General features: G+C 35.8%; 1 protein-coding gene across 1 annotated transcript in view; it reads left to right on the forward strand.

The window, feature by feature from the left end:
• The window catches only part of GPR98 (G protein-coupled receptor 98), a 962,819-nt gene that overhangs the window by 178,065 nt on the left and 763,762 nt on the right, over positions 1-20,992 (forward strand). The window contains 10 exon segments of the mRNA XM_006875701.1: positions 921-1,183; positions 4,739-4,914; positions 5,681-5,805; positions 8,467-8,633; positions 8,727-8,873; positions 9,341-9,448; positions 10,476-10,740; positions 11,396-11,518; positions 15,590-15,812; positions 16,107-16,311. Coding sequence (XP_006875763.1) covers positions 921-1,183; positions 4,739-4,914; positions 5,681-5,805; positions 8,467-8,633; positions 8,727-8,873; positions 9,341-9,448; positions 10,476-10,740; positions 11,396-11,518; positions 15,590-15,812; positions 16,107-16,311 — 1,802 coding nt within the window.

Here is a 20,992-nt window from a genome sequence, read left to right on the forward strand (position 1 = left end):
GGAAACCCTGTACAGGGTCGCTATGGGTCGGTTCCGACTCCACGGCACATAACAACAACAACAACAACAACAGGGTTAGCACTGTACTCTAACTGTGAGGACAGCAGCTTAAACCCGTAAGTCACTCCTTGGAGACCCATTACAGGGTTGCTATGAGTTGAAACTGACTCAACAACATTTAACAATGCAACAAGTAGTCTTAACTGTTGTTGCAGTTACTATATTAATAGTTTTACTAGTTATTGTTTTTAGTGTTGTGGAGTTAGTTCCGACTCATAGTGACTCTGCACAGGATTTCCAAGAAGAAGCTGGTGGGTTTGAACTGCTGACCTTGTGAGTCACAGTTCAATGCCAATCCTACAGTACCACACCATGAGTTCATTTTTATTAGTAGTAGTAGTAAGTAGAAAACTCTTGATTTGTTAAGGTTGTTCAGCCTGTATTGATATACTTCTAATAATTCTTTTCTCTTGAGTTTTATAAGTAGATAATCATGTTATCTAGAAAATAGTGACAGCTTCAGCTCTGACTCTTCCTTCCTATTATTTTTATACCTGTTACCTAGCAGATAGCTTTAGGACAGTACTGAATAAAAGAGGGATGGCAAACATCATTTTTTTTTTTTTTTCTGTTTTTAGGAGGAACACTTCCAATGTTTTAACATTAAATTTTATATTTACTATAGACTTCTGTTATATATAACTTCATCAGGTTGAGGAAGTTTCCTTTTATTTCAAGATAATTGAATATTTTTATATTATAAGTGAATATGGAAGTTTATTGAAAGCTTTACAATTTTCCTTTGTTTCCAGTGTTACAAAGAGAAGAGTTAAACTAGTTTCCAATAAAAACCCATGCTAATTGAGCACTTATAATTCATTCTATTTTGATTTATTATTTTAATATTTTCATTTTGACAGCCTTAGTGACTGTTCTTGCTAATGATGATGGCCCTGGTGTACTATCATTTAACAACAGTGAGCACTTTTTCCTAAGAGAACCAACAGCTCTCTATGTACAAGAGAGTGTTGCTATATTGTACATTGTTCGGGAACCTGCACAAGGACTCTTTGGAACTGTAACAGCTCAGTTCATTGTGACAGAAGTGAATTCTTCAACTGAGTCTAAAGACCTGACCCCTTCCAAAGGCTATATTGTTTTTGAAGAAGGTGTTCGACTCAAGGTACGGTATGAACCATTAATGAAAAGGAAAAATTGTCTTTAATACTTGAAAAATATTTTTTTCTTGGAGCAGACACCTTAGGTCTTAAGGAGGAAAGACATATACAAAAACTCCCAGCTAAGGCAATACGTAAAGGCATGATTAAATTAAATAGCTATAGTGGAGTTTGTATAGAGTGCAGCTGGAGAAATTTTGTTTGGTAATATAATAGGGCATTGGAGTGTAGAAATCATAAAGAAAATAAATATTAACACTAAATTTTAAGCATATTTATGTGGTATACTCTACTTTACATTGCCTGAAAACTAAACAAAATCTACTGTCATCCAGTCAATTCCGACTCACAGTGACTGAATGACAGTGGATTTTGCTTCTATTCCCTCTGTTTTTTTTTTTGAAGTACACAAAAACACTCAGGAATATATAATCATTTTAATGACCCAAGGGCACATTCTACAAGCCTGCCCCCGGCGGCCAGCACACAGCCTTTCTCTTTCCCTGAGTCTAGAGTCCTCAGCTGCTCCCTCTCTCCATGTCCCCATCTCTGCCTCCATCCCTGATCTCACTGCTTCTCTGGATAAGGTCCACATTCCACTTGTGCTCTTCTCCCTTGATGGTCCTAGGGTCCTGTTTCTGGAATGTAGGATTAACTACTCCCCTCTTTATGTTACAAGACTGCCATCTGTGCAGTTGTGTGTTTATGAGCTTTTAAGATCCCAGTCAAGACTCACCAAAGTAGGATGTAGAACATTGTCATTGTGGACTTTATTATGCAAATTGGCCATGATATTCCCTGAGATTATGGTCCTGAGTCCCCAGGGCCAGCAAATCTTTGCTTGAAGTTGTTTGGTAATGGCTAAGAAATTTTTATAATTTGGCCTCTGCATGATCCACCACATTCACAGCTGTGTTTGCAGCCAGAGTAAATACCATGTACAAATGTTCTACATCAGACTGTTATGTTTGTGGCCATTCCCACTCACCTTACCATACTTGTTCAACCTGTGTATCTGTCTTTGTGTCTATCTGCAAAACACTGTTGTTGCAGGATTGTGTATTTAACAGTATTTATCAGCTCTGGTAGCGTAGTGGTTACGAATCGGGCTGCGAACCTTAAGGTCAGCAGTTCAAAACTACCAGCCGCTCCTCGGGAGAAAGATGAGGCTTTCTACTCCCGTAAAGATTTACACCCTCGGAAACCCTATACAGGGTTGCTATGGGTCGGAACCGACTCGATGGCACATAACAACAACAACAACAACATATAAGGAGCTCTGGTAGCTCTCGTAGCTCTGGCAGTGTAGTGGCTATGAATCGGGCTGCGAATCGCAAGGTCAGCAGTTTGAAACTACCAACCGCTCCACCGGAGAAAGATGAGGTTTTCTGCACCCATAAAGATTGACAGCCTCAGAAACCCTGTACAGGGTCGCTATGCGTTGGAACTGACTCCACGGCACACAGCCACCACTCCTTCCAGCAGTTTTGTCCTGGTGTGGTGCTGTGGGTTAATGCTCCAGACTGCAAAGCCGTTTGAACTGCAAGGTCTACAGTTCAAGCTCCTTGGAAACCTTATACAGGTTCACTATGGGTCAGGACCGATTCGACGGCACTTCACAACAACATACAAAGTATAATATAAAATACTATACTAAATTTCATTTTAAAACAGTCCAGCCAATACCTAATTTGCTTTGTGATAGGTTTGGGTAAACACTCAACAGTTATGAGTGTGTATTCATTTGCATAAGGAGCTCTAGTGGCGTAGTGGTTAAGAATCGGGCAGGGAACCCTAAGGTCAGCAGTTCGATTCTACCAGACTCTCTGCGGGAGAAAGATGAGGCTTTCTGCTCCGGTAAAGATTTGCAGCCTCGGAAACCCTGTTCAGGGTTGCTATGGGTCCAGACCGACTCCACGGCACTTAACAATATCAACATTCATTTGCATATCCATGTTTTCCATCTTCTTGGGGTTTTTACAATCTTCAATTGATTTTTCAATAATTTTTACACTTAAATTTACATAGATATTAAAAATGCATTTTGAAGTATTATGAATTTGCAATTTCTTTATAATTGTTTTATCTTAAAACATTCTTTTTAATAGTTTGTTTAAAGTCCTTTCTGTTCATTCGGCAAATTGAATGTTAGAGCAATTGGATGGAATATATTTTAACTGTTGTAACTACTCATTTTTCACTTGTTTTTATTTTGAGACATAAATATGCACTTATTTTAAGTGTATGTTTCAGTGACTGCACACACACACACACACTCACATATGCATTCACATTGCACATGCATTAAGATACTGAACATTATCATCACACCAGAAGATTCCCTCCTGCCCCTTTCCCTAGAGGGAACTATATCTTGGTTTCTATCATTGAAGACTCATTTTGCCAGTTCTTGAAATTCATATAAACGCAATCATATATTAGGTGTGCTCTTTTGTGTCTGATTTCTTTCCTTAACATTTAAAAAAATATAACAAAACTTTATTGTGAATTGGGTGAAGGCTTATAGAGCAGAACATAGGTTTTTTTTTGTTTGTTTGTTTTTAATATTCAGCAATTCATAATGATTTTGTTTCATGTCATTGATTGTAATCCCTTCTTTGTAACATCACTTGTTTCCATTCCTCTTTCTTTTCTGACCCCTCTGAACTTTATCTGTGAGTAAATGATGCCTTCTGAACTCAAACGGTTGCTATTTTAAGGTGTGAGTACCTTACCAATATTATTGTTCCTCTTATAGATCTTTCTATTGTTTGACTGAAAATTGAGCCATTGAATATGAGTTCATTTCTAGACCTGGCCATAATCTCAGGGGTTCCCTATCTGACCAGAAAGACTGGTCTTTTAATGGTTTTGAGTTTCATTAACATAAATTTTGAAGTCCAAGTGGTTGCACATAACAGATTTGGTTTCTTTTCTGAGTAATATTTCATTGAGGAGCCCTGGTGATGCCATGATTAAAACACTTGGTTGTTAACCAAGAGGTCATTGGTTCAAACCCACCTGTCCCTCCATGGTAGAAAGATGAGACAGTCTGTTTCCATAAAGATTTTAGCCTGGGTAATACTGTGTGGCAGTTTTACTCTATGTTACAGTGTTACTATGAGTTAGAATCAAATCTATGGCAATTTTATTGACTAGATCACTATGTGTTTATCCATTTTCCTCCTGATGAATATTTGGATTGCTTCAATTTGGGGGTTATTCTCCCTATGCTAACTTTAACTATGAATTCCCAGGGCAAGGTAAATTAGAATGAAGTGATCCACTTAATATTTTAATCTTAGTGTTATTTTAAAATGCCTGACATATTTGAGACTTTTTTAGACACTTCTGTGCACTGTATCACAGTAATGAAAATTCCAAAAATAATAAAACAGTTATAACTTATACATTATGGGAATCATTATTTAAAATAGGTGATGCTTTCCAGAACATAGTACTTTATTGTAAAAAAACAAGTTTGGCAGATTTCTCAGTGTGTGTATCTATTATTGCAAAATGCTATATTTTAATATGTTGATCTTTTCTCTGGTTTTCAGGCCCTACACATATCTGCTGTATTAGACACGGAACCTGAAATGGATGAGCATTTTCTTTGCACCTTGTTAAGTCCAACTGGAGGTGCTAGATTAGGAGCACCTGTTCAAACCCTGATAACAGTTTTGCAAAACCAGGCCCCTCTGGGGCTATTCAGTATCTCTGCAGTTGAAAATAGGTATAGTTTATTCATAAAGAAATGATCACATCTGAAGCGAAGTAGGAAATTGATTTTTGACATAAAGAAAATGTACATGAAAGTGGATTGCTGATTATTTTAAAGGGAACCTTTAAAATGAACTCCAGGAGACTGATCCAGAGAATTCTCATTCCATTTTATAACAGGGACCATGGAGAAGCTAAACATGTCTTATATAGTTGTGTGATTAGCAGTCTTATCTTCTTAGAGTTCACACTTTCAGGAAAAGGCCTGCACTATTTTGTGTTTTTAATAATAAAAACTGAGACATAATATAAATTATATTTAGCTGCTAATGCTAAATAAACTACTTTTCAAGCATGTTAACAGGATTGTAATCTAAAATTTCCTCTGGAAGCTGACATTTATAGTTTAGAAATATACCAATGCATCTAGTTTTATCAGTATGATAAGAATTTCCTGACTCATTTTTTCTTGTAAACTTTATTTTGAGTTATTTGAGAATAAACAGCAATGATGGCATGTTTTATTTTTTAGAATTTATAGTTTGAAATGATTGATTTTATTTATTTTCTTATGGTCATAGATCAGAATGTTGCATTTGTGTTATTTTTCTTTTCATTGGTGAATATTTTTATAGTTTAGATATATAAATTTGTAGATTTCACATTGGCTTGTATAAATTTAAATGTATATTAAGTATATGCTAGAAATGTAATATTTATTTTAAGGATTTAGAAATCATATTTTTATTTGCTTTCCACATCACATTTGTTTTGTTTAGAGCCACTTCTCTAGCCATTGAAGAAGCCAACAGGACTCTATATTTAAACGTGTCACGTACTAATGGCATTGACTCAGCTGTGAGTGTGGAGTGGGAGACAATATCTGAAACAGCTTTTGGCATGAGTATGTTCAATTTCTTATAGAAGAAAATTCAGTAACCAAGAAAGATTCTATATATAAGGTTTTCATTTCCCTGCTAAAATGTATCTTATGAATCTGTTGACAATGAAAATAGACACCTACTTATTTTATTGCACCTGCAAATATTTGTTGAATGCCAGGCAAGGTGCTGAACCCTCACAACTTTGAATTTAGGAGATGACAAACATAGATAAGCAAAATTTGAGCTTTTGTTGAAAATCCATTAGATATTTTAAAGGGCAAGATCTGGCTGCTGTGAGAATCCAGGGGACTGCTTCGTATGGGTATCAGCGTATTCACTGAAAGCTAGTGATGAATAGAAATTGATTATGCCAAGAACTGGTTTAAAGGAACAAGAGAGTGAGAGTGGGAAGTAGTCTAGTTAGAAACCTACAGGCATAAGGAACAAATCCTAAATGAACACTACAAGAGAAAACAATGGACATAGAATATGGCATGGTGTTAAGACTGGAGAAATAGACAGGATCAGATCATTTAGTAACTTGAAGAATTTGTTATAAATTTCTATCTTTATTCTAATGGTAATGGACAACTTTGGAATCGTTTTGGCATCAAGAATGGCTATAATGTGTATATCTGCATTACATGGTACGATCACATTTGTATTTTGAAGATATTTTGGGTGTCATGTAGAGATTGGGTTGGTACATAAGAATAAGAGATGATGCAGTGTGACAAAAATGGAAGAGATGTTGTTAGCTTAGACTAGAGGATGGAATGGATGTGAAAGAGAGGTTCATAGGTATTAAGGATGATTGCTTGGTTCTTACCTTGTACAGTTGTTTTAGGGGGTCCTGTCATTAACTAAAAAAGGGTACAGTATGAAATGAGTAAAGTGTTATTTTGATGAAGGTAGTAAAATGTGGTTTAACACATCTTGAGTTACATTTGAGAAGAAATTTCTCTAGATATCAAAAAAGAGGTCTTTGCTGTAGAGGTAAATTTGGAAATCTTTTTTATATTCTAGTTCAGGGGTCCTTATGTGGTGCTATAGGATCAAGCACTGGACCACAAGGTTGGTTTGAATTGCAAGGTCGGTGTATCAAACTCACCAGCTGCTCTTCAGAAACCCTATACAGGGACACTGTGAGTCAGAACTGAGCTGATGACACTTAACAACAACAACAAATTGATCCAATAAGAAAGAGAGACTGAAGTTAGGGACAGGAAGAGGATCCACAACTGAAGTCTGAGAAGGCTATAATTGAATAGCTAAGGAGAGATAAATGATTTAGCAAAGGAAATTGAGAAAACTTGGTGGGAGATTCATGAGAGAATTGCAGACACCAACAGAAGAGTGTTTTCAAAGGGAAGGAATATTCAATTGTGTCAGTTGCTATTGAAAAATCTGGTGAGATAAAAAGTGAGAAAATATCTATTCCTTGTAGTTAAAAATATAGAAGGTTATTACTGACCATAACAAGAGCTACATTTGTGGATGTGGTGCTGTAGGGTGAGCACTTGACTACTAACTACAAGGTTGGTGGCTCAAATCCATGAGCTGCTCCTTGGAAACCCTATATGGTGTCTCTGAGTCAGAACTGACTCTATGGCACTTAACAAAAATTGAATCACATTTAAAATGGAGATAAAGAAATAGATACCTTGAATATGGATTTTTTCAGAAGTTCAGATGGGAAGTTGTGATGTAGAACAGATAAGGTGGCAAGTGGTAAGTAAGGTTCAGAGGGTTCTTGTTTGTCTATTTATTTTGGAAAGACCTACACATGTATAAATGATAATAGAAAAGGCCTAGTAGATAATCAGAGGTTGAAGATAGAAGGCATAAAATTCATAGAAAATTTCTAATTCAGTTTATTTTTAACTGAACTTCTTGTTTGTTTGTTTGTTTGTTGGAAGTACCGGTAGAAGTGGAGATTTTTAAGTGCCAGCATTTTTTGCTTTTTCTTCCATCAGTTTATTCAGTTATAGTAGGGAAAGATTTGCCAAATGGTCAGTACCATCTGAGATTCTAAAAAGCTGCATCTTGTTGACACCATTAATTAAAGTTTAAGAAGAATTTACTTTCTTTCAGAAAGAATCATGATAATAGAACATAGGATTTTTAAATAGCTATTCATCATAATGTAAGAATTCATTTTTTTTTTTCCTTTTGGTAGTTAGAATTGTAGGATATTTCCAGGTATAGTAGGCTGATAAGACCTTGACAGTCATTTGAAATAATATGTCTGTCTGTCCTGGCAATCTTAAAAGATGTTTAAAGTGAGAAATCATTATATGGGCACTGTTTCAAATTAATAGTGTAAATTTTAAAAAACCAATATTTCACATACTTCTGTAAAGGACATTATTTTAAAATTTATTATAGTCAGTTTTGTCATCCTTCTGAAAGTTGATAAATTCATGTTCAGCATATTTACCTTAAGTATACATTTAGTATTTTAAAATATTCTTAGTAAGGTCTAGGTGATTATATAGTATTAACGTTTGCTTTTAAAATTATAGCTATTAGTTTTAAGTGTTCTGCCTTCTCACTGACACACAAATCATAAAAATATTTTTATCTCTAGTAACACACTCAATGGTCTTACTGTTTAGACAATCAGTTTAGAATATATATGATTTGCATTGTATACTATTAAAGATTCTTATTTTTTTCAGGGGGAATAGATGTTGCGTTTTCCATACTGCAAACTTTTTTAAATGAATCAACTTCTGGTTGGTGTTTCTTTACTTTGGAAGATTCAATATATGGTATAATGTTAAGAAAATCATTTATGGGGTTTTCTACTGTTTATCGATGGCAAGGGACTTTTATTCCAATTGAGGTAAATACCACTTATTTTATGGCTGACAAAATAGAACATTTCTAAATTTTTAATGTAACTGAATTACTATTATTCTTATTTCTCATTTCCTAGGATTTAAATATAGAAAACCCTAAATCTTGTGAGGTCTTTAACATTGGTCTTTCTCCCTACTTTGTGATTACTCATGAAGAACTAAATAACGAAAATTCTTCTGTTAACAGTGTGTATACATTTACATCTGGATTCAAATTGTTACTGGTAAGAAAATAACTATTTTTCATTGTAGATGCTTTATAAAAATAAAACATCAGATTTGTGAGTTTGTTTAGATAGAAGATGTTGTGTGTTGTTGTTGCTATGTTCTGTCGAGTCAGTTCTAACCCCTAGTGACCCTGTTTCCAAGGAGCGGCTGGTGAGCTTGAACTTCTGACCTTGCAGTTCTAACCGACTTTGCAGTTCAGTACATTAACCCACAGTGCCACACCAGATAGAAGAAGATACTGTATGTGAAAAAGGCCTTTATTTTCCCATGTTGTTACATATTTAACAAAGATTCTCAATTGTGGGGTATGTCTTTCTTGCAGTGGCACCTAGATATACATACTTAGTGATCAGAATTTTTTTCAGACTTAAGTTTCATATTTTCATTATATCCCATGCTTTTCTTACTTACATTCTCATTGGATTTTTTTATTCCTGTTGTCTTGTCTTGTCTTTTGTTGCAGGTACAAACAATCACTATTCCAGAAAGTTCTCAAGTAAGACACTTTTCTTCAGACAATCAAAATTACTTAATTATTGCAAGTCAACAAGACAATTCTGAATTAACTCAGGTCAGATTATTTTTAAGGGTTTTCTTTTTAATACTGTAATTGAAATGTTTTAAAGATATGGTTTGTTGCTGATAAGTTCCATTAAGTCTGTTCTGACTCATAGTGATCCTGTATAGGGATTCCAAGGAGCAGCTGGTGGGTTTGAACCACTGATATTGCAGTTAGCAGTCTGGTGCTTATCTTACAATTCTACACCAGGACTCCAGATACAGATTGTTATTGTTAAGTTCTGTCGAGTCACTTCTAACTCATAGCAACTCTGTATAGGGTTTCCAAGGAGCTGCTGATGAATTTGAACTGCTGACCTTGTGGTTCAAATCAACCTTGTACTCCAGTGCTTTATCCCACAGCACCACACCAGATACTGATTGGTTGTGGTGGTGGTGGTTTGCCATGGAGTCAGACTCATGGTAATCCTATATGGGGTTTCTGAGGCTGTAAATCTTTATGGGAGAAGAAAGCCACATCTTTCTACCATGGAACAGCTGCTAGTTTTGAACTGTTGAGGTTAACAGTGTGACTCAGTTAATTTTTAAACCAAGTTATGAGTATTATATTGTATTTGAGAGTCAGCATAGGTATGATAATAAATGTAAACTCTTCAGTAGAATGTAATTGAAAAACATCACAGAGAAAAGAAATCACACAACTGGATAGATGGTATCACTAAAAATTCATGATTAACATTGTCAGATCAGTAGCTTGTTTTTTTATGTATTTTTTCCCAGTAAAATAGATCTTGTATTCCCAATTATGCTTATTTTGTAATTTTTGGTCACTCTTCAAACTGTGCACAGAAAGAAGAAGCAAGCATCAGTTCTGAATTTTTTTTTATATTTATGAAGTGAGGGTACTTCAAGAAATTCGTGGAAAAATGAGAATAAAATATAGTGAAAAATGTCCACATATTTTGTGAAGCTTCCTTGTACAAAAAGGTTCATAGGATTAAATGTATGACATAGGTTAAATTTTCACAAGTGCTGCATTCATAATTGTAAAGAGTTGTGTGTTTGAATATTTCTTACAGGTGTTCAGATGGAATGGAAGAAGCTTTGTTTTGCATCAAACACTCCCTGTACGAGGTGTGCTGAGCATGGCCTTGTTCAACAGAGGAGGCTATGTGTTCTTAGGTGTTTCCCAGGCTAATGCCGAGCTAACTGCCCTTTTATTCAGATGGTCTGATGATGGGTTTATACACTTTCTTGAAGTTCCGGTCAGTGGGACAACGCAAGTTACTGCTTTGACTTTAGGCGATGACGTTTACTTAATTTTTGCCAAAAATATATTCTTAGGTGAGAAAATATAGTCTTTGTAATACATGTGTAGTTTTTATCAAAGTCATCTAACATTCATATTGCATTTTTTATATGAAAATTGTTTCGTAAGGAATTTTTTAGCTAATCTATAGAATGTTTTCTGATGGATGACGATTATTATCAGCTAGAAATAGACTTTGGAGAAAAATTCAAGTTAATGTTCATAATCATGTGATGTTTATAGCCACTACTTTAAAATTTTTAATTTAATGACTATGTGATTTCTTTTAATTTAAGAATTAAATTAAAATTATGCTGGGAAGGAGGTTGTTAAGTAGAAAGATATTTTAAGACATTAAACCCAATGTACAAACATGTAGCTTTTTAATATTTTTTTGCTTTAAGTGCCATGGATAATTTATAGTAGTAATAGTGGTTAGCAGCTTTTGAAAAACTGTTTATTTCTGTTTTTTCTTTAACATCAGAATGTAATTAGTGGCTAACATTTTATCTAGTAAATGCTAAAAGACTTTTGAAGCATATTTACTAAGTTATATTGTTTAAGCAAATTCTGATTAATTTCCTAAGTTAAAAATTAATTTAATATTTTTATCATAGTTTTACTGACTAATTTTGTCATATTTTTCCTGTAACTTTGCCTTCAGATCTGATTTTTGTTCCATTTGTATAGGAGCTCAGAATTCAATTGACATTTTCATCTGGGAGACAGGGCAGTCTTCTTTCAGATATTTTCAGTCTCTGGATTTTGCTACTGTTCTCCAAATCCACACCTTTACACCAGTCTCAGGAATAGGTAAGGGTTTTTAAACGTTACCTAGTCCTTAGAACAATATGTTGTTGTTAAATGTCATTGAGTCAGTTCCGACCAATAAGGAAATGGGGCAAAGTCCAGTTGGTGTGATGGGCTTCTCAGATCCCTTCCTGGGTAGATGTGCACAGTGCAGGAAGAGGACAGTTAATGGGGACTTGTATTTCCTGATAAGGTGTTGGGAGGTAAATGGAAACCATGGCTGAGTGGCATTAAAGATGTGTCAACATGAGTCAAAGTCACAGTTTTAAATTAAGACAGAGCAATTCTGTTCCTAGTGTTATTGCCTTGATGAAGTATAAAATGAATTAAATAGAAAATATTAATTTGATATTATGTATATAAGCTATACAGGAGTCCTGGTGTCATGTTGTGGGCTAATGCGTCAGACTGCAAAGTCATTTGAACTGCAAGGTCAGTGGTTCAAAGTCACCAGCTGCTCCTTGGAAACCCTATACAGGGTCACTATGGGTCAGAATCGGCTTGATGGCAACTAACAACAAATATAAGCTATTGTTTCAAAGTTATAAATAATTCCTTGCCCTCCAAAGATTTACTGTCTGCTTGTTGTTGTTGTTGTTGTTGTTGTGTGCCGTGGAGTCGGTTCCGACTCATAGCGACCCTACACAGGATTTCCGAGGCTGTAAATCTTTACGGGAGCAGAACGCCTCATCTTTCTCCCGCAGAACCGCTGGTAGTTTCGAACTGCTGACCTTGAGGCTCGCAGCCCGACTCGTAACCACTACGCTACCAGAGCTCCTGTCTGCTTAGAAAAATAAATAAATAAATAAAGACAATAATTCAAAGTTGGAAATAATAATTTGTCCTGTGAGTGGTAGAATTCAGAAGAGGAAGAGATCATTTTAAATGGGAGTGATTAGAGTTTAAGAGGAAAGCTTGAGCTACGCAGTGGTGAATTGGATAGGATTTTGATGAGTAAACAGAAAACGTTGTGGGCAGTGAGAAAAGTCTAAGCAAAATATTTTTATGGCATTGGAGGCAAAATTAGTGTTGCTATGGGTTGGAACTGACTCGATGGCACTTAACAACAACAACATCTTGGTATGGGGAGTCCTGATGTGGCACTGTAGGTTAATGCACCAGACTGCAAAGCTGTTTGAACTGCAAGGTTGGCAGTTCAAGCTCACCATCTGCTCCTTGGAAACCTTATACAGGGTCGTTATGGGTCAGAACTGACTCAACGACATTTAACAACAACAACAATAATCTTGGTATTGAGGATAAAGCACTGGACCACAAGATTGGTTTGGAACCACAAAGTTGGCTGTTCAAACATTCTAGCCATGTAAACTATCACATAATTCACAGTAAAACATTAAAAAAAATAATAAATAAAATAAAATCAATGGTAGAAGATTTAGCACAGAGAAACCTATTTTTGAAGTATTTCCTTTACGTGCCAAACTGCTGCTTTCTCTACCAGGTACAGTAACATTTACCTACTATCACCTTTAAGTCCTTTCAACTGTTGACCAGAAATCAGATGTTATTTTTCTATCATTTTTAGATTTTAAAAATTATATTGTTGTTTTATTCCATTGCTTGCTGTGTTTCCTACTCTTTTACCTTAACCATATGTCCATACCACATTTTCCGAGACCTTGGCACTTCCCATGTCTACTATTTAAGTTTTCTGGCCTCCTGTCTGTGGTCATGCTACTATTTGGTTCTTGTGTCTGACTCCATTGTGTTAATCTTATCCATAAATAACTTTTCTTTGCATTGTTAAGGAGCCCTGGTTGTGCTGTGGGTTAGGCATCGGGCTGATAATGAAAAGGTTAGTGGTTCGAACCCACCAGCTGTTCTGTGGATGAAAGATGAGGCTTTGTGCTCCCCTAAAGATTTACAGTCTCATAAACCATTTATTGGGTCACTATGAGTTGGAATTGATTTGATGGCAGTGTTTTTTTTTGCACCACACATTTATGTATTTATTTTCTGTATGTACAATGTTTAAGGAAAGGAAGTGTGAAGATGGATTCCTCTTCTAAGGCAGTGAGTGCTTTGCCAAGGAAAGCTGTCTCCCTTCCATTTTTTTTTTTTTTTTACATACAACAAATCATATACTTTGTTTCATTATAATGCTTCTAATTCCCTCCATGTACCATCAGTTAACAGTATTTCTCTCTATTCACTTTAGCTTTAAAAACAACCCAAAAAACAAAAAAAAACACTCAGGCATATATAATAATTTAAACAACCAAAGGGCACACAGTCCCTCTCTTCCTATGAATCTAGAGTCCTCAGCTGCTCTTTCTCTCCATGTCCCCATCTCTGTCTCCATCTCTGGTGTCACTGCTTTTCTGGATAAGGTGATGGCAGTGGTTTTATATGGTTTTCATTATTAACATTCTAATTGACCCTAAATTTATGATGTTATCTTATGATTTACTACTGGAGTGACTTTCTTATCATTCACTTAGCAATGACTTACTGAATAAATTACTTAATTTTTATCAGGTATTTGTTTCATTTTTATCTACTTATCTTTTTATTTTATGCCTTTATCATTTTTGCTTCTTTTATACTTAAGTTTTCAAGTGGACTAACCCAGAGTCACTTATTATTCAAAATAGTTGCCTAATGAATATTTTTAAGTACGATGAATAGTGACTGAATAGGCCATTAACCGAAGTTATAGAATTCTCTTAAAAATTGTTTTAAACACATAATAGGCACGTTTTCTAAAAGAATTTGAAAAAAAATTCTGCCAAAGGCTTGTTAAAGGACCCATTGTGAGGTCTCTTTATTTCTTTTGTTTCTGTGACTTGAGGTTGTAGAAGTATGAAAAGATTATAGGTAATTATTTAGAATGGCTTATTATAGATCCACAGAAAGCTGAAATTATGCATTAAATATTATTCAAAGACTTTCTTATTTTGAATGTGTCAAATATTTTATTAAAGTATTATATTGAAGCTATGGCTTTGAGGATCACATATTTATTTTGGTAATGACAGATTATGGGATGGTGACTGATTTCTTTAAATGGAGAGGAAGAATGAAACTAAAAAGGACTCAACAACATGTACACTTTTCTTTTTCTTCTCCTTTCTCTCCTTTCTTATTTAGTAGATATATATAAGTGTCAATTATGTGCCAAGCATGGTGGTAGACACTGGAATGAGGGTAAGCAAAGTCAGGTATAATCTCTGCTATGAATAAGTCTAACATGTAGTAGGGAAGAGAGACAATAAATACATAATCACATAAATGCATTTTTCATTACAAATATAAACCATGAAAAAATATAATAAAGTACTCACATAACACAAAATGAGGAGGACTTGACTCACTATAAGGTGTGTATAGAAAGCTTCTGTGAGGAAGAATCATTTAAATTGTGACCGATAGGTTGAGTAGGCGTTAATGAAGTAAAGAGCTGAGCATAAGGCAGGCTTCAAGCAAAGGGAATAGCATGTGCAAAGGGGTCAAATGGCAAGGGTGAGCGTGCGCTCTTAGGTAAGGACCTGGAAGAGGCTGAAATGGCCCAAACACAGATAATGAGAGAAAAGTGGTACAGGTTGTAGCTGAAAATGTAATCAGTCAGTAGACAGTTCTGACAGGGTTTTAAAGGATTTTTGGTCTTTACCTGAAGGAGTCCTGGTGGCACAATGGTTAAGAGTTTGGCTGCTAACTGAAAGGACTGCAGTTCAAACTTGTCACCTGCTTCTATAAATACTATAGTTTTGGAAACCCTATGGGAGCACTGGAATCAGTTTTCAGATACATAAGAGGTGCTTGTTAAATATGCTAATATTTAACAATATTGTTAAATATCTACTCTGGCCCATAGTGATACTTTTTCATTAAATGAATTTGTATACATTATCAGGCTGGCTGGATTTTTTTCCATAGCAATTAAAAGTTACTGCTTAACTTTCAGTTGTTTCAGAAATTGAATTATGTTGAGTTCTTTCAGAAATCAAAATGGAATTCTGAGAATAGTTTAAGAGTTTTTATTTGGGTCCAATGTAGGGATTGTGTGATGTTACTGCTTACATTTCATTCTCGTTGTCTTCCTTTTTCCTATAGTCCATATACTTCTTATTGGTCAAGATGGGTCTGCTCTTTACTGCTGGAATTCAGAGCTGAATCAGTTCTCTTTTGTTCTGGGAGCACCGTCTGCTCAGGATGCTGCTGTTGTTACAGTGAAGTCCCTTAATTCAAGCAAGAATTTAATTGCTCTAGTAGGAGCTTCCTACTCACACATATATGAGCTGGCTTACATCTCAAGGCAGTCTGACTTTATTCCTAGGTAGGTTCCACATTTTATATCACATGTCTTCATGTTTTATGCCATCTAATTTCTCTATTAGATACAGAAAATGTATAAAAATAAGGCAGGTTGATAAACCAGAATTTTGGCAACTAGCCATATTTCCAATATCTATTCTATCAACTTTATCAGTATTAACACCTTGAGATTATAATTCATATTTATGAAAAATTATAATATTAATGTAACCAGAGTATTTGAACAAATTTACTATGTTTATTTCTTAAATTTTTCATAGTTGACTTACTCGATGTATACTTCTTATATTATTAGCTCAGGTGAACTGATATTTGAACCTGGAGACAAAGAAGCTATAATAGTGGTAAATATCCTGGATGATGTAATCCCAGAGAAAGAAGAATCCTTCAGAGTTCAACTTAAAAATCCCAAAGGAGGAGCAGAGATTGGTATTAATGGTTATGTTAAAGTGACTATTATATCTAATGATGATGCCTATGGAATTGTTGCTTTTGCTCAGGTAATAATATTGAAGATCCTTTACTTAGAAGTAAAAATTATTTATTCATTGTATTCATATATTAGCTGTTATCAGTACTCACTGAGTCAAACTTTGAATATCTTAACCCTTGTTCTGTTCCCTTTTTTCTGTTTCACCTCCTACTTGGCATTCTATATGATATCAACACATATACAACATTTATAGTAGTATAAACCTGACCCTCTGAGATAACTTTTTCTAATCTTCTGTTGCACAAATTTCTTTTTAGAGACTTCAGTTTTACTTGGTCTTGGTCCAGGAGTTAAGCTCTGCTCTCAGGCCCTAGGACAATTATGAAGCAACTTCCAAGTATACCAGTATACTGCCTCGTGCCACACACATCACATATAAACATGAGGATGCTTCAAAAGCTCATGGAAAAACTTTATTATTACCTTTAAAATCTATTTTCCATGAACTTATACATTATTTTCCTATTACTCCTTTCCACCACTTAGTCAAGAAATCAAATGATGTATTGCATTAGGCAGAGCTGCTGCACAAGATATCTTTAAAGTGTTGAAGAGCAAAGGTGTCAGTTTGAGGATTAAGGTGTGCCTGACCCAAGCCATGGTATTTTCATTAACCACATATGCATTCAAAAGTTGGACAGTGAATAGGGATGACCATGTAAAATTTCCCATGCTCAAACTGAACAAATTACAAATTAGCAAATAGACACTTAACCATAGTATATCATGTATTCCTATTTACAAAGCATATTCTGATTTCTTCACTAGAGTGATAATGATAGCTATTTTGCATCTTTCTATGAAATATTCTACAAGTAAGAAAATCCTAACTCAAGCTGGTTTAAACATGAAGAGGAGGTTCATTAAGAAGGTGGGCTTCAGGGTGACTTGGATATTCAACCATGTCACTGTGGTCCAGATGCTTTCTACCTCTCCACTTTGCCAATACAAAACGGAGTCCTCATTTGCTTGTTTAGAAGCCCATGTTTTCATTTGTTCATGTCTGGTTGGAGAGAGAGAGGCTTTATGTGGTTCTCTTTTTTAGTAAGGAAGGAACTTCTCTAAAGCCTCCAGAAAATTTATTTTCAAATGTAAAAGGAGCTCTGGTAGCGTAGTGGTTACGAATCGGGCTGCGAACCTTAAGGTCAGCAGTTCGAAACTACCAGCGGCTCCGCGGGAGAAAGATAAGGCGTTCTGCTCCTGTAAAGATTTACAGCCTCGGAAACCTGTACGGGGTCGCTATGGGTCAGAACCGACTCGACGGCACTTAACAACAACAACAGTTAGCTAGAACTGGGTCACATGTCCATTCATTCATTTTCACTCATTGATTCATTTGTTCTCTTAGTGTATAATTTACTTGGATTCCTGGTGTGGTGCTGTAGTATAAGCACTGGTCTGCTAACTATAAGGCCAGCAGTTCAAACCCACCAGCCACTCTTCAGAAACCCTATCCAGGATTGCTATGAGTTGGAACTGATTCCATTGCATTTAACAACAAAAACAACATATTTAACAAGTACCTTCTCTATGTGTCTGAAAACTGTTTCCAGTGCTAGAGTTATGGCAGAAATAACAGCATAAATCTCTATTCTCATGGACTTTAAATTCTAGATAGGGAGAGTAAGAGACCAGCAGGAAACAAAGAAATGAGAAGCATTTGTGATGATGATAAGTGCTAGGGAGAAACATTAGGCAGGAAAGGAGGGTGTGAGGAGGCAGTGGGGTTGCTGTGAATGAAAATCTGAAATAAGATGATCAGTAAGGCCACATTGAGTAAGTGACATGAAGACAAAGACCTGTGAGTTGCATTTGTATCTAGGAGAAGTATATTCAACCTAGAAAAAATCATCAGCAAGGACAAACAGCACAAAGTGCTTATTTGAAGCAGCATTTGGTGAACTGTGGCTGAAGTCACTGTTGTAGGAAGAGACAAGGTCCAAGAGGTGTAAAGCTTCTTGTGCCCGTTGGGATCCTTCTATTGAATTTGGCCTCTGAGGGAAATAGAAATCCCTCAAAAATCCTTTTGGGTGGATTGAGGTAGAAAATGTAATGTGATTCAGATTTTAAAAGGACCACTCTGGCCACAGTGCTGAGGAAAGATGATAAATTGTCAAGGACAGAAAGAAATCAGTTAGGATATTATTGAAGTAATTCAGAAATAAAACAATAGCGTTGCCATTCACCAACATAGAGAAGACTGTGGAAGGAGAAAGTGTGGGAGCAAATATGAGTTTTAGAAATGATGTCATAGAGCAATTGCTTGTAAGGGCCATAGGGATGTTACCCAATCTTGGTCCTTCACTGGGGATAACAGCAAGCCAGGTAAGCTCTAAAGACAGCTCTACATGGTAGAAATAAAATGCAGATCCTGTCAACTACGATAGTGTGCATATCCCAATCATGGTCCCTTTCCTGCTTCCATAGTCCCACTTGTGATAATGATGAATTGATCTGCCTCCAATCATGATTTTGTGACAGTTTCTTTTGTTTTCCATGTTGTGTATAATTAGCCATGTGACTGAAACCTCTGGACACAGTTATGGCCTCATGCTGTTGGTTCTCCTTCATTTGAAAGAACTTGACTTTGCTTGTCTTTGTCCTGTCTTAAGACTTAATAAAGGGGTCTCTGTAAACAACAACAAAAAATAAAGAATGCCATTTTAAGTTTTCTAGTAGTGACATTTAAAAAAGGGATCTAGAAACCAGATAAATTAAGCTTAATATTATATTTTATTTAACCCCATATATCTAAAATATTGTAAGATCAACATACCAAAACAAAAATTATTGATGAATTATTTCACATTCTTTTGTCATACTTTGTTTTTTTTAACTCCATGTGCACTTTACGTTCAAGATGAGCCACATTTAAAGTTCTGAGTACCCGCATGTGGCCTGCTGCTACTAAAGGGCTGAGTGCATCTGTAATAAAACGAGGTGTGGAAGGGTTACAAAAAGAGAAGAAGATGAGAATCCCTATCCTCATCAGTGATTAATGGGACTTGTTTCCACTTTGCTCAGGATTTTGCTCACAAGTCACCTTACCAGACTTGCCCTAACTGAAGACTTCAACTCCTCACCATTGTTCTATATCTTCGTATACTGCCTTTATAGATAGATATTTATCATGATAATTATCATTGCCTATTTTATCTATTACCAGTTTCATTTATTTTTGCAAAACTCTTTAAGAATAAATTTTAAAAAGCTGGGCTACACCTTTGTACATAGCTTTATCTTTGTACCTAGAAAGTGTTTGCCACACGCTGTGTGCTTAGTGTTAATCTGCCATTTTGTAGGAAAGAATACTCATATTGTTTTCTCATGATTGCTCAAACATATGTAGGTCAGAGCTGGGCTACCTGTGGCAAAAACTAACTTGTTTTGCCAACCAGTTCCATCTTTTTGTCTTGACACTTTACTGCACATGGAGAGCAACTTTTATACACACCTGTCTTAGTGTGGTGCTCTAGCATAAGCACTAGACTATAAGGTTGGTTTGAACCACAAGGTCGGCAGTTCAAACTCACCAGCTGCTCCTCAGAAACCCTATCCAGGATTGCTGTGGGTTGGAACTGACTGACAGCACTTACAACAATTTAGATATGGTGAGAGTGGGGTGGCTCCATATGATAAGAACTGGACTGAGAACCACAAGGTCTGCAGTTCGAGCCTGCCAACCTCTCCTTGGAAAAAAGATGAGGCTTTCTGCTCTTGTGACAATTTAAAGTCATGGAAACCCTATACAGGGTTGTTATGAGTCACAACTGACTCCATGGCACTTAACAACAACAACAACATTTAGATATGGTAGATTTCTCTTTATGTAGCTTAAGGTTTTTCCAAAATTGTTATAAAAGCATAAATCACTGTGGTTTAATCCTTTGCAATGGGTAGTATCCTGGTTTCCTTCAATTTGTTCAGTAGAATTTCTCAGTGTAGTTATCTTGGACCTGGATACGTAGTTCTAAATTAAGATTTAACAGACAATGAGAGTTTCTTGCATATTTTGACTGCTTTAAATCATTAATTTGTTAACCCCAATTAATGTAGAGCATGGAGCCAAATAGAGACTTCTCTTTTATAAGCCATTGTCATTTATGAATAAATTATATGCATATATTAAAATCAAGTTATTTTCTACAAGAATGTATGATTTATTTGAGCAGGATTTTATTACTATGTAACATCTGTAATGCACTTCTGGTGTGGTGCTATGGATCAGCACTGAAGTGTGAACCACAGGGTGACAGATGAAACCCATTAACTGCTCTTTGGAAACCCTATAGAGGGTCGGTATGAGTCGGAACCAACTTGACAGCACTTAACAACATCTGTAACAGTGTATTAAAATGTTGTGTAAAATATCACTATATTTTAGGATGTCTAATCATTGTTGTTGTTGTCGTTAGGTGTCATCAAGTCAGTACCAAATCATAGCAACCTTATGCACAGCAGAACGAAACACTGCCTGATCCTGGGCCAACCTTACTATTATTGCCACGCTTCAGTCCATCAATACGGCCACTTGGCTAATCCATTTTGTACGGGGTCTTCCTCTTTTTCTCTGATCCTCCACCTACCAAACATGATGTCCTTCTCCAGTGACTGGTCCCTCCTGACAATATGTCCTAAGTATGAGAGACGAAATTTGGCCATCTTGGCCTCCAAGGAGCACTCTGGCT

The sequence above is a fragment of the Chrysochloris asiatica genome, unplaced genomic scaffold (assembly GCF_000296735.1).
Source record: "Chrysochloris asiatica unplaced genomic scaffold, ChrAsi1.0 scaffold00336, whole genome shotgun sequence".
Taxonomy (NCBI): domain Eukaryota; kingdom Metazoa; phylum Chordata; class Mammalia; order Afrosoricida; family Chrysochloridae; genus Chrysochloris; species Chrysochloris asiatica.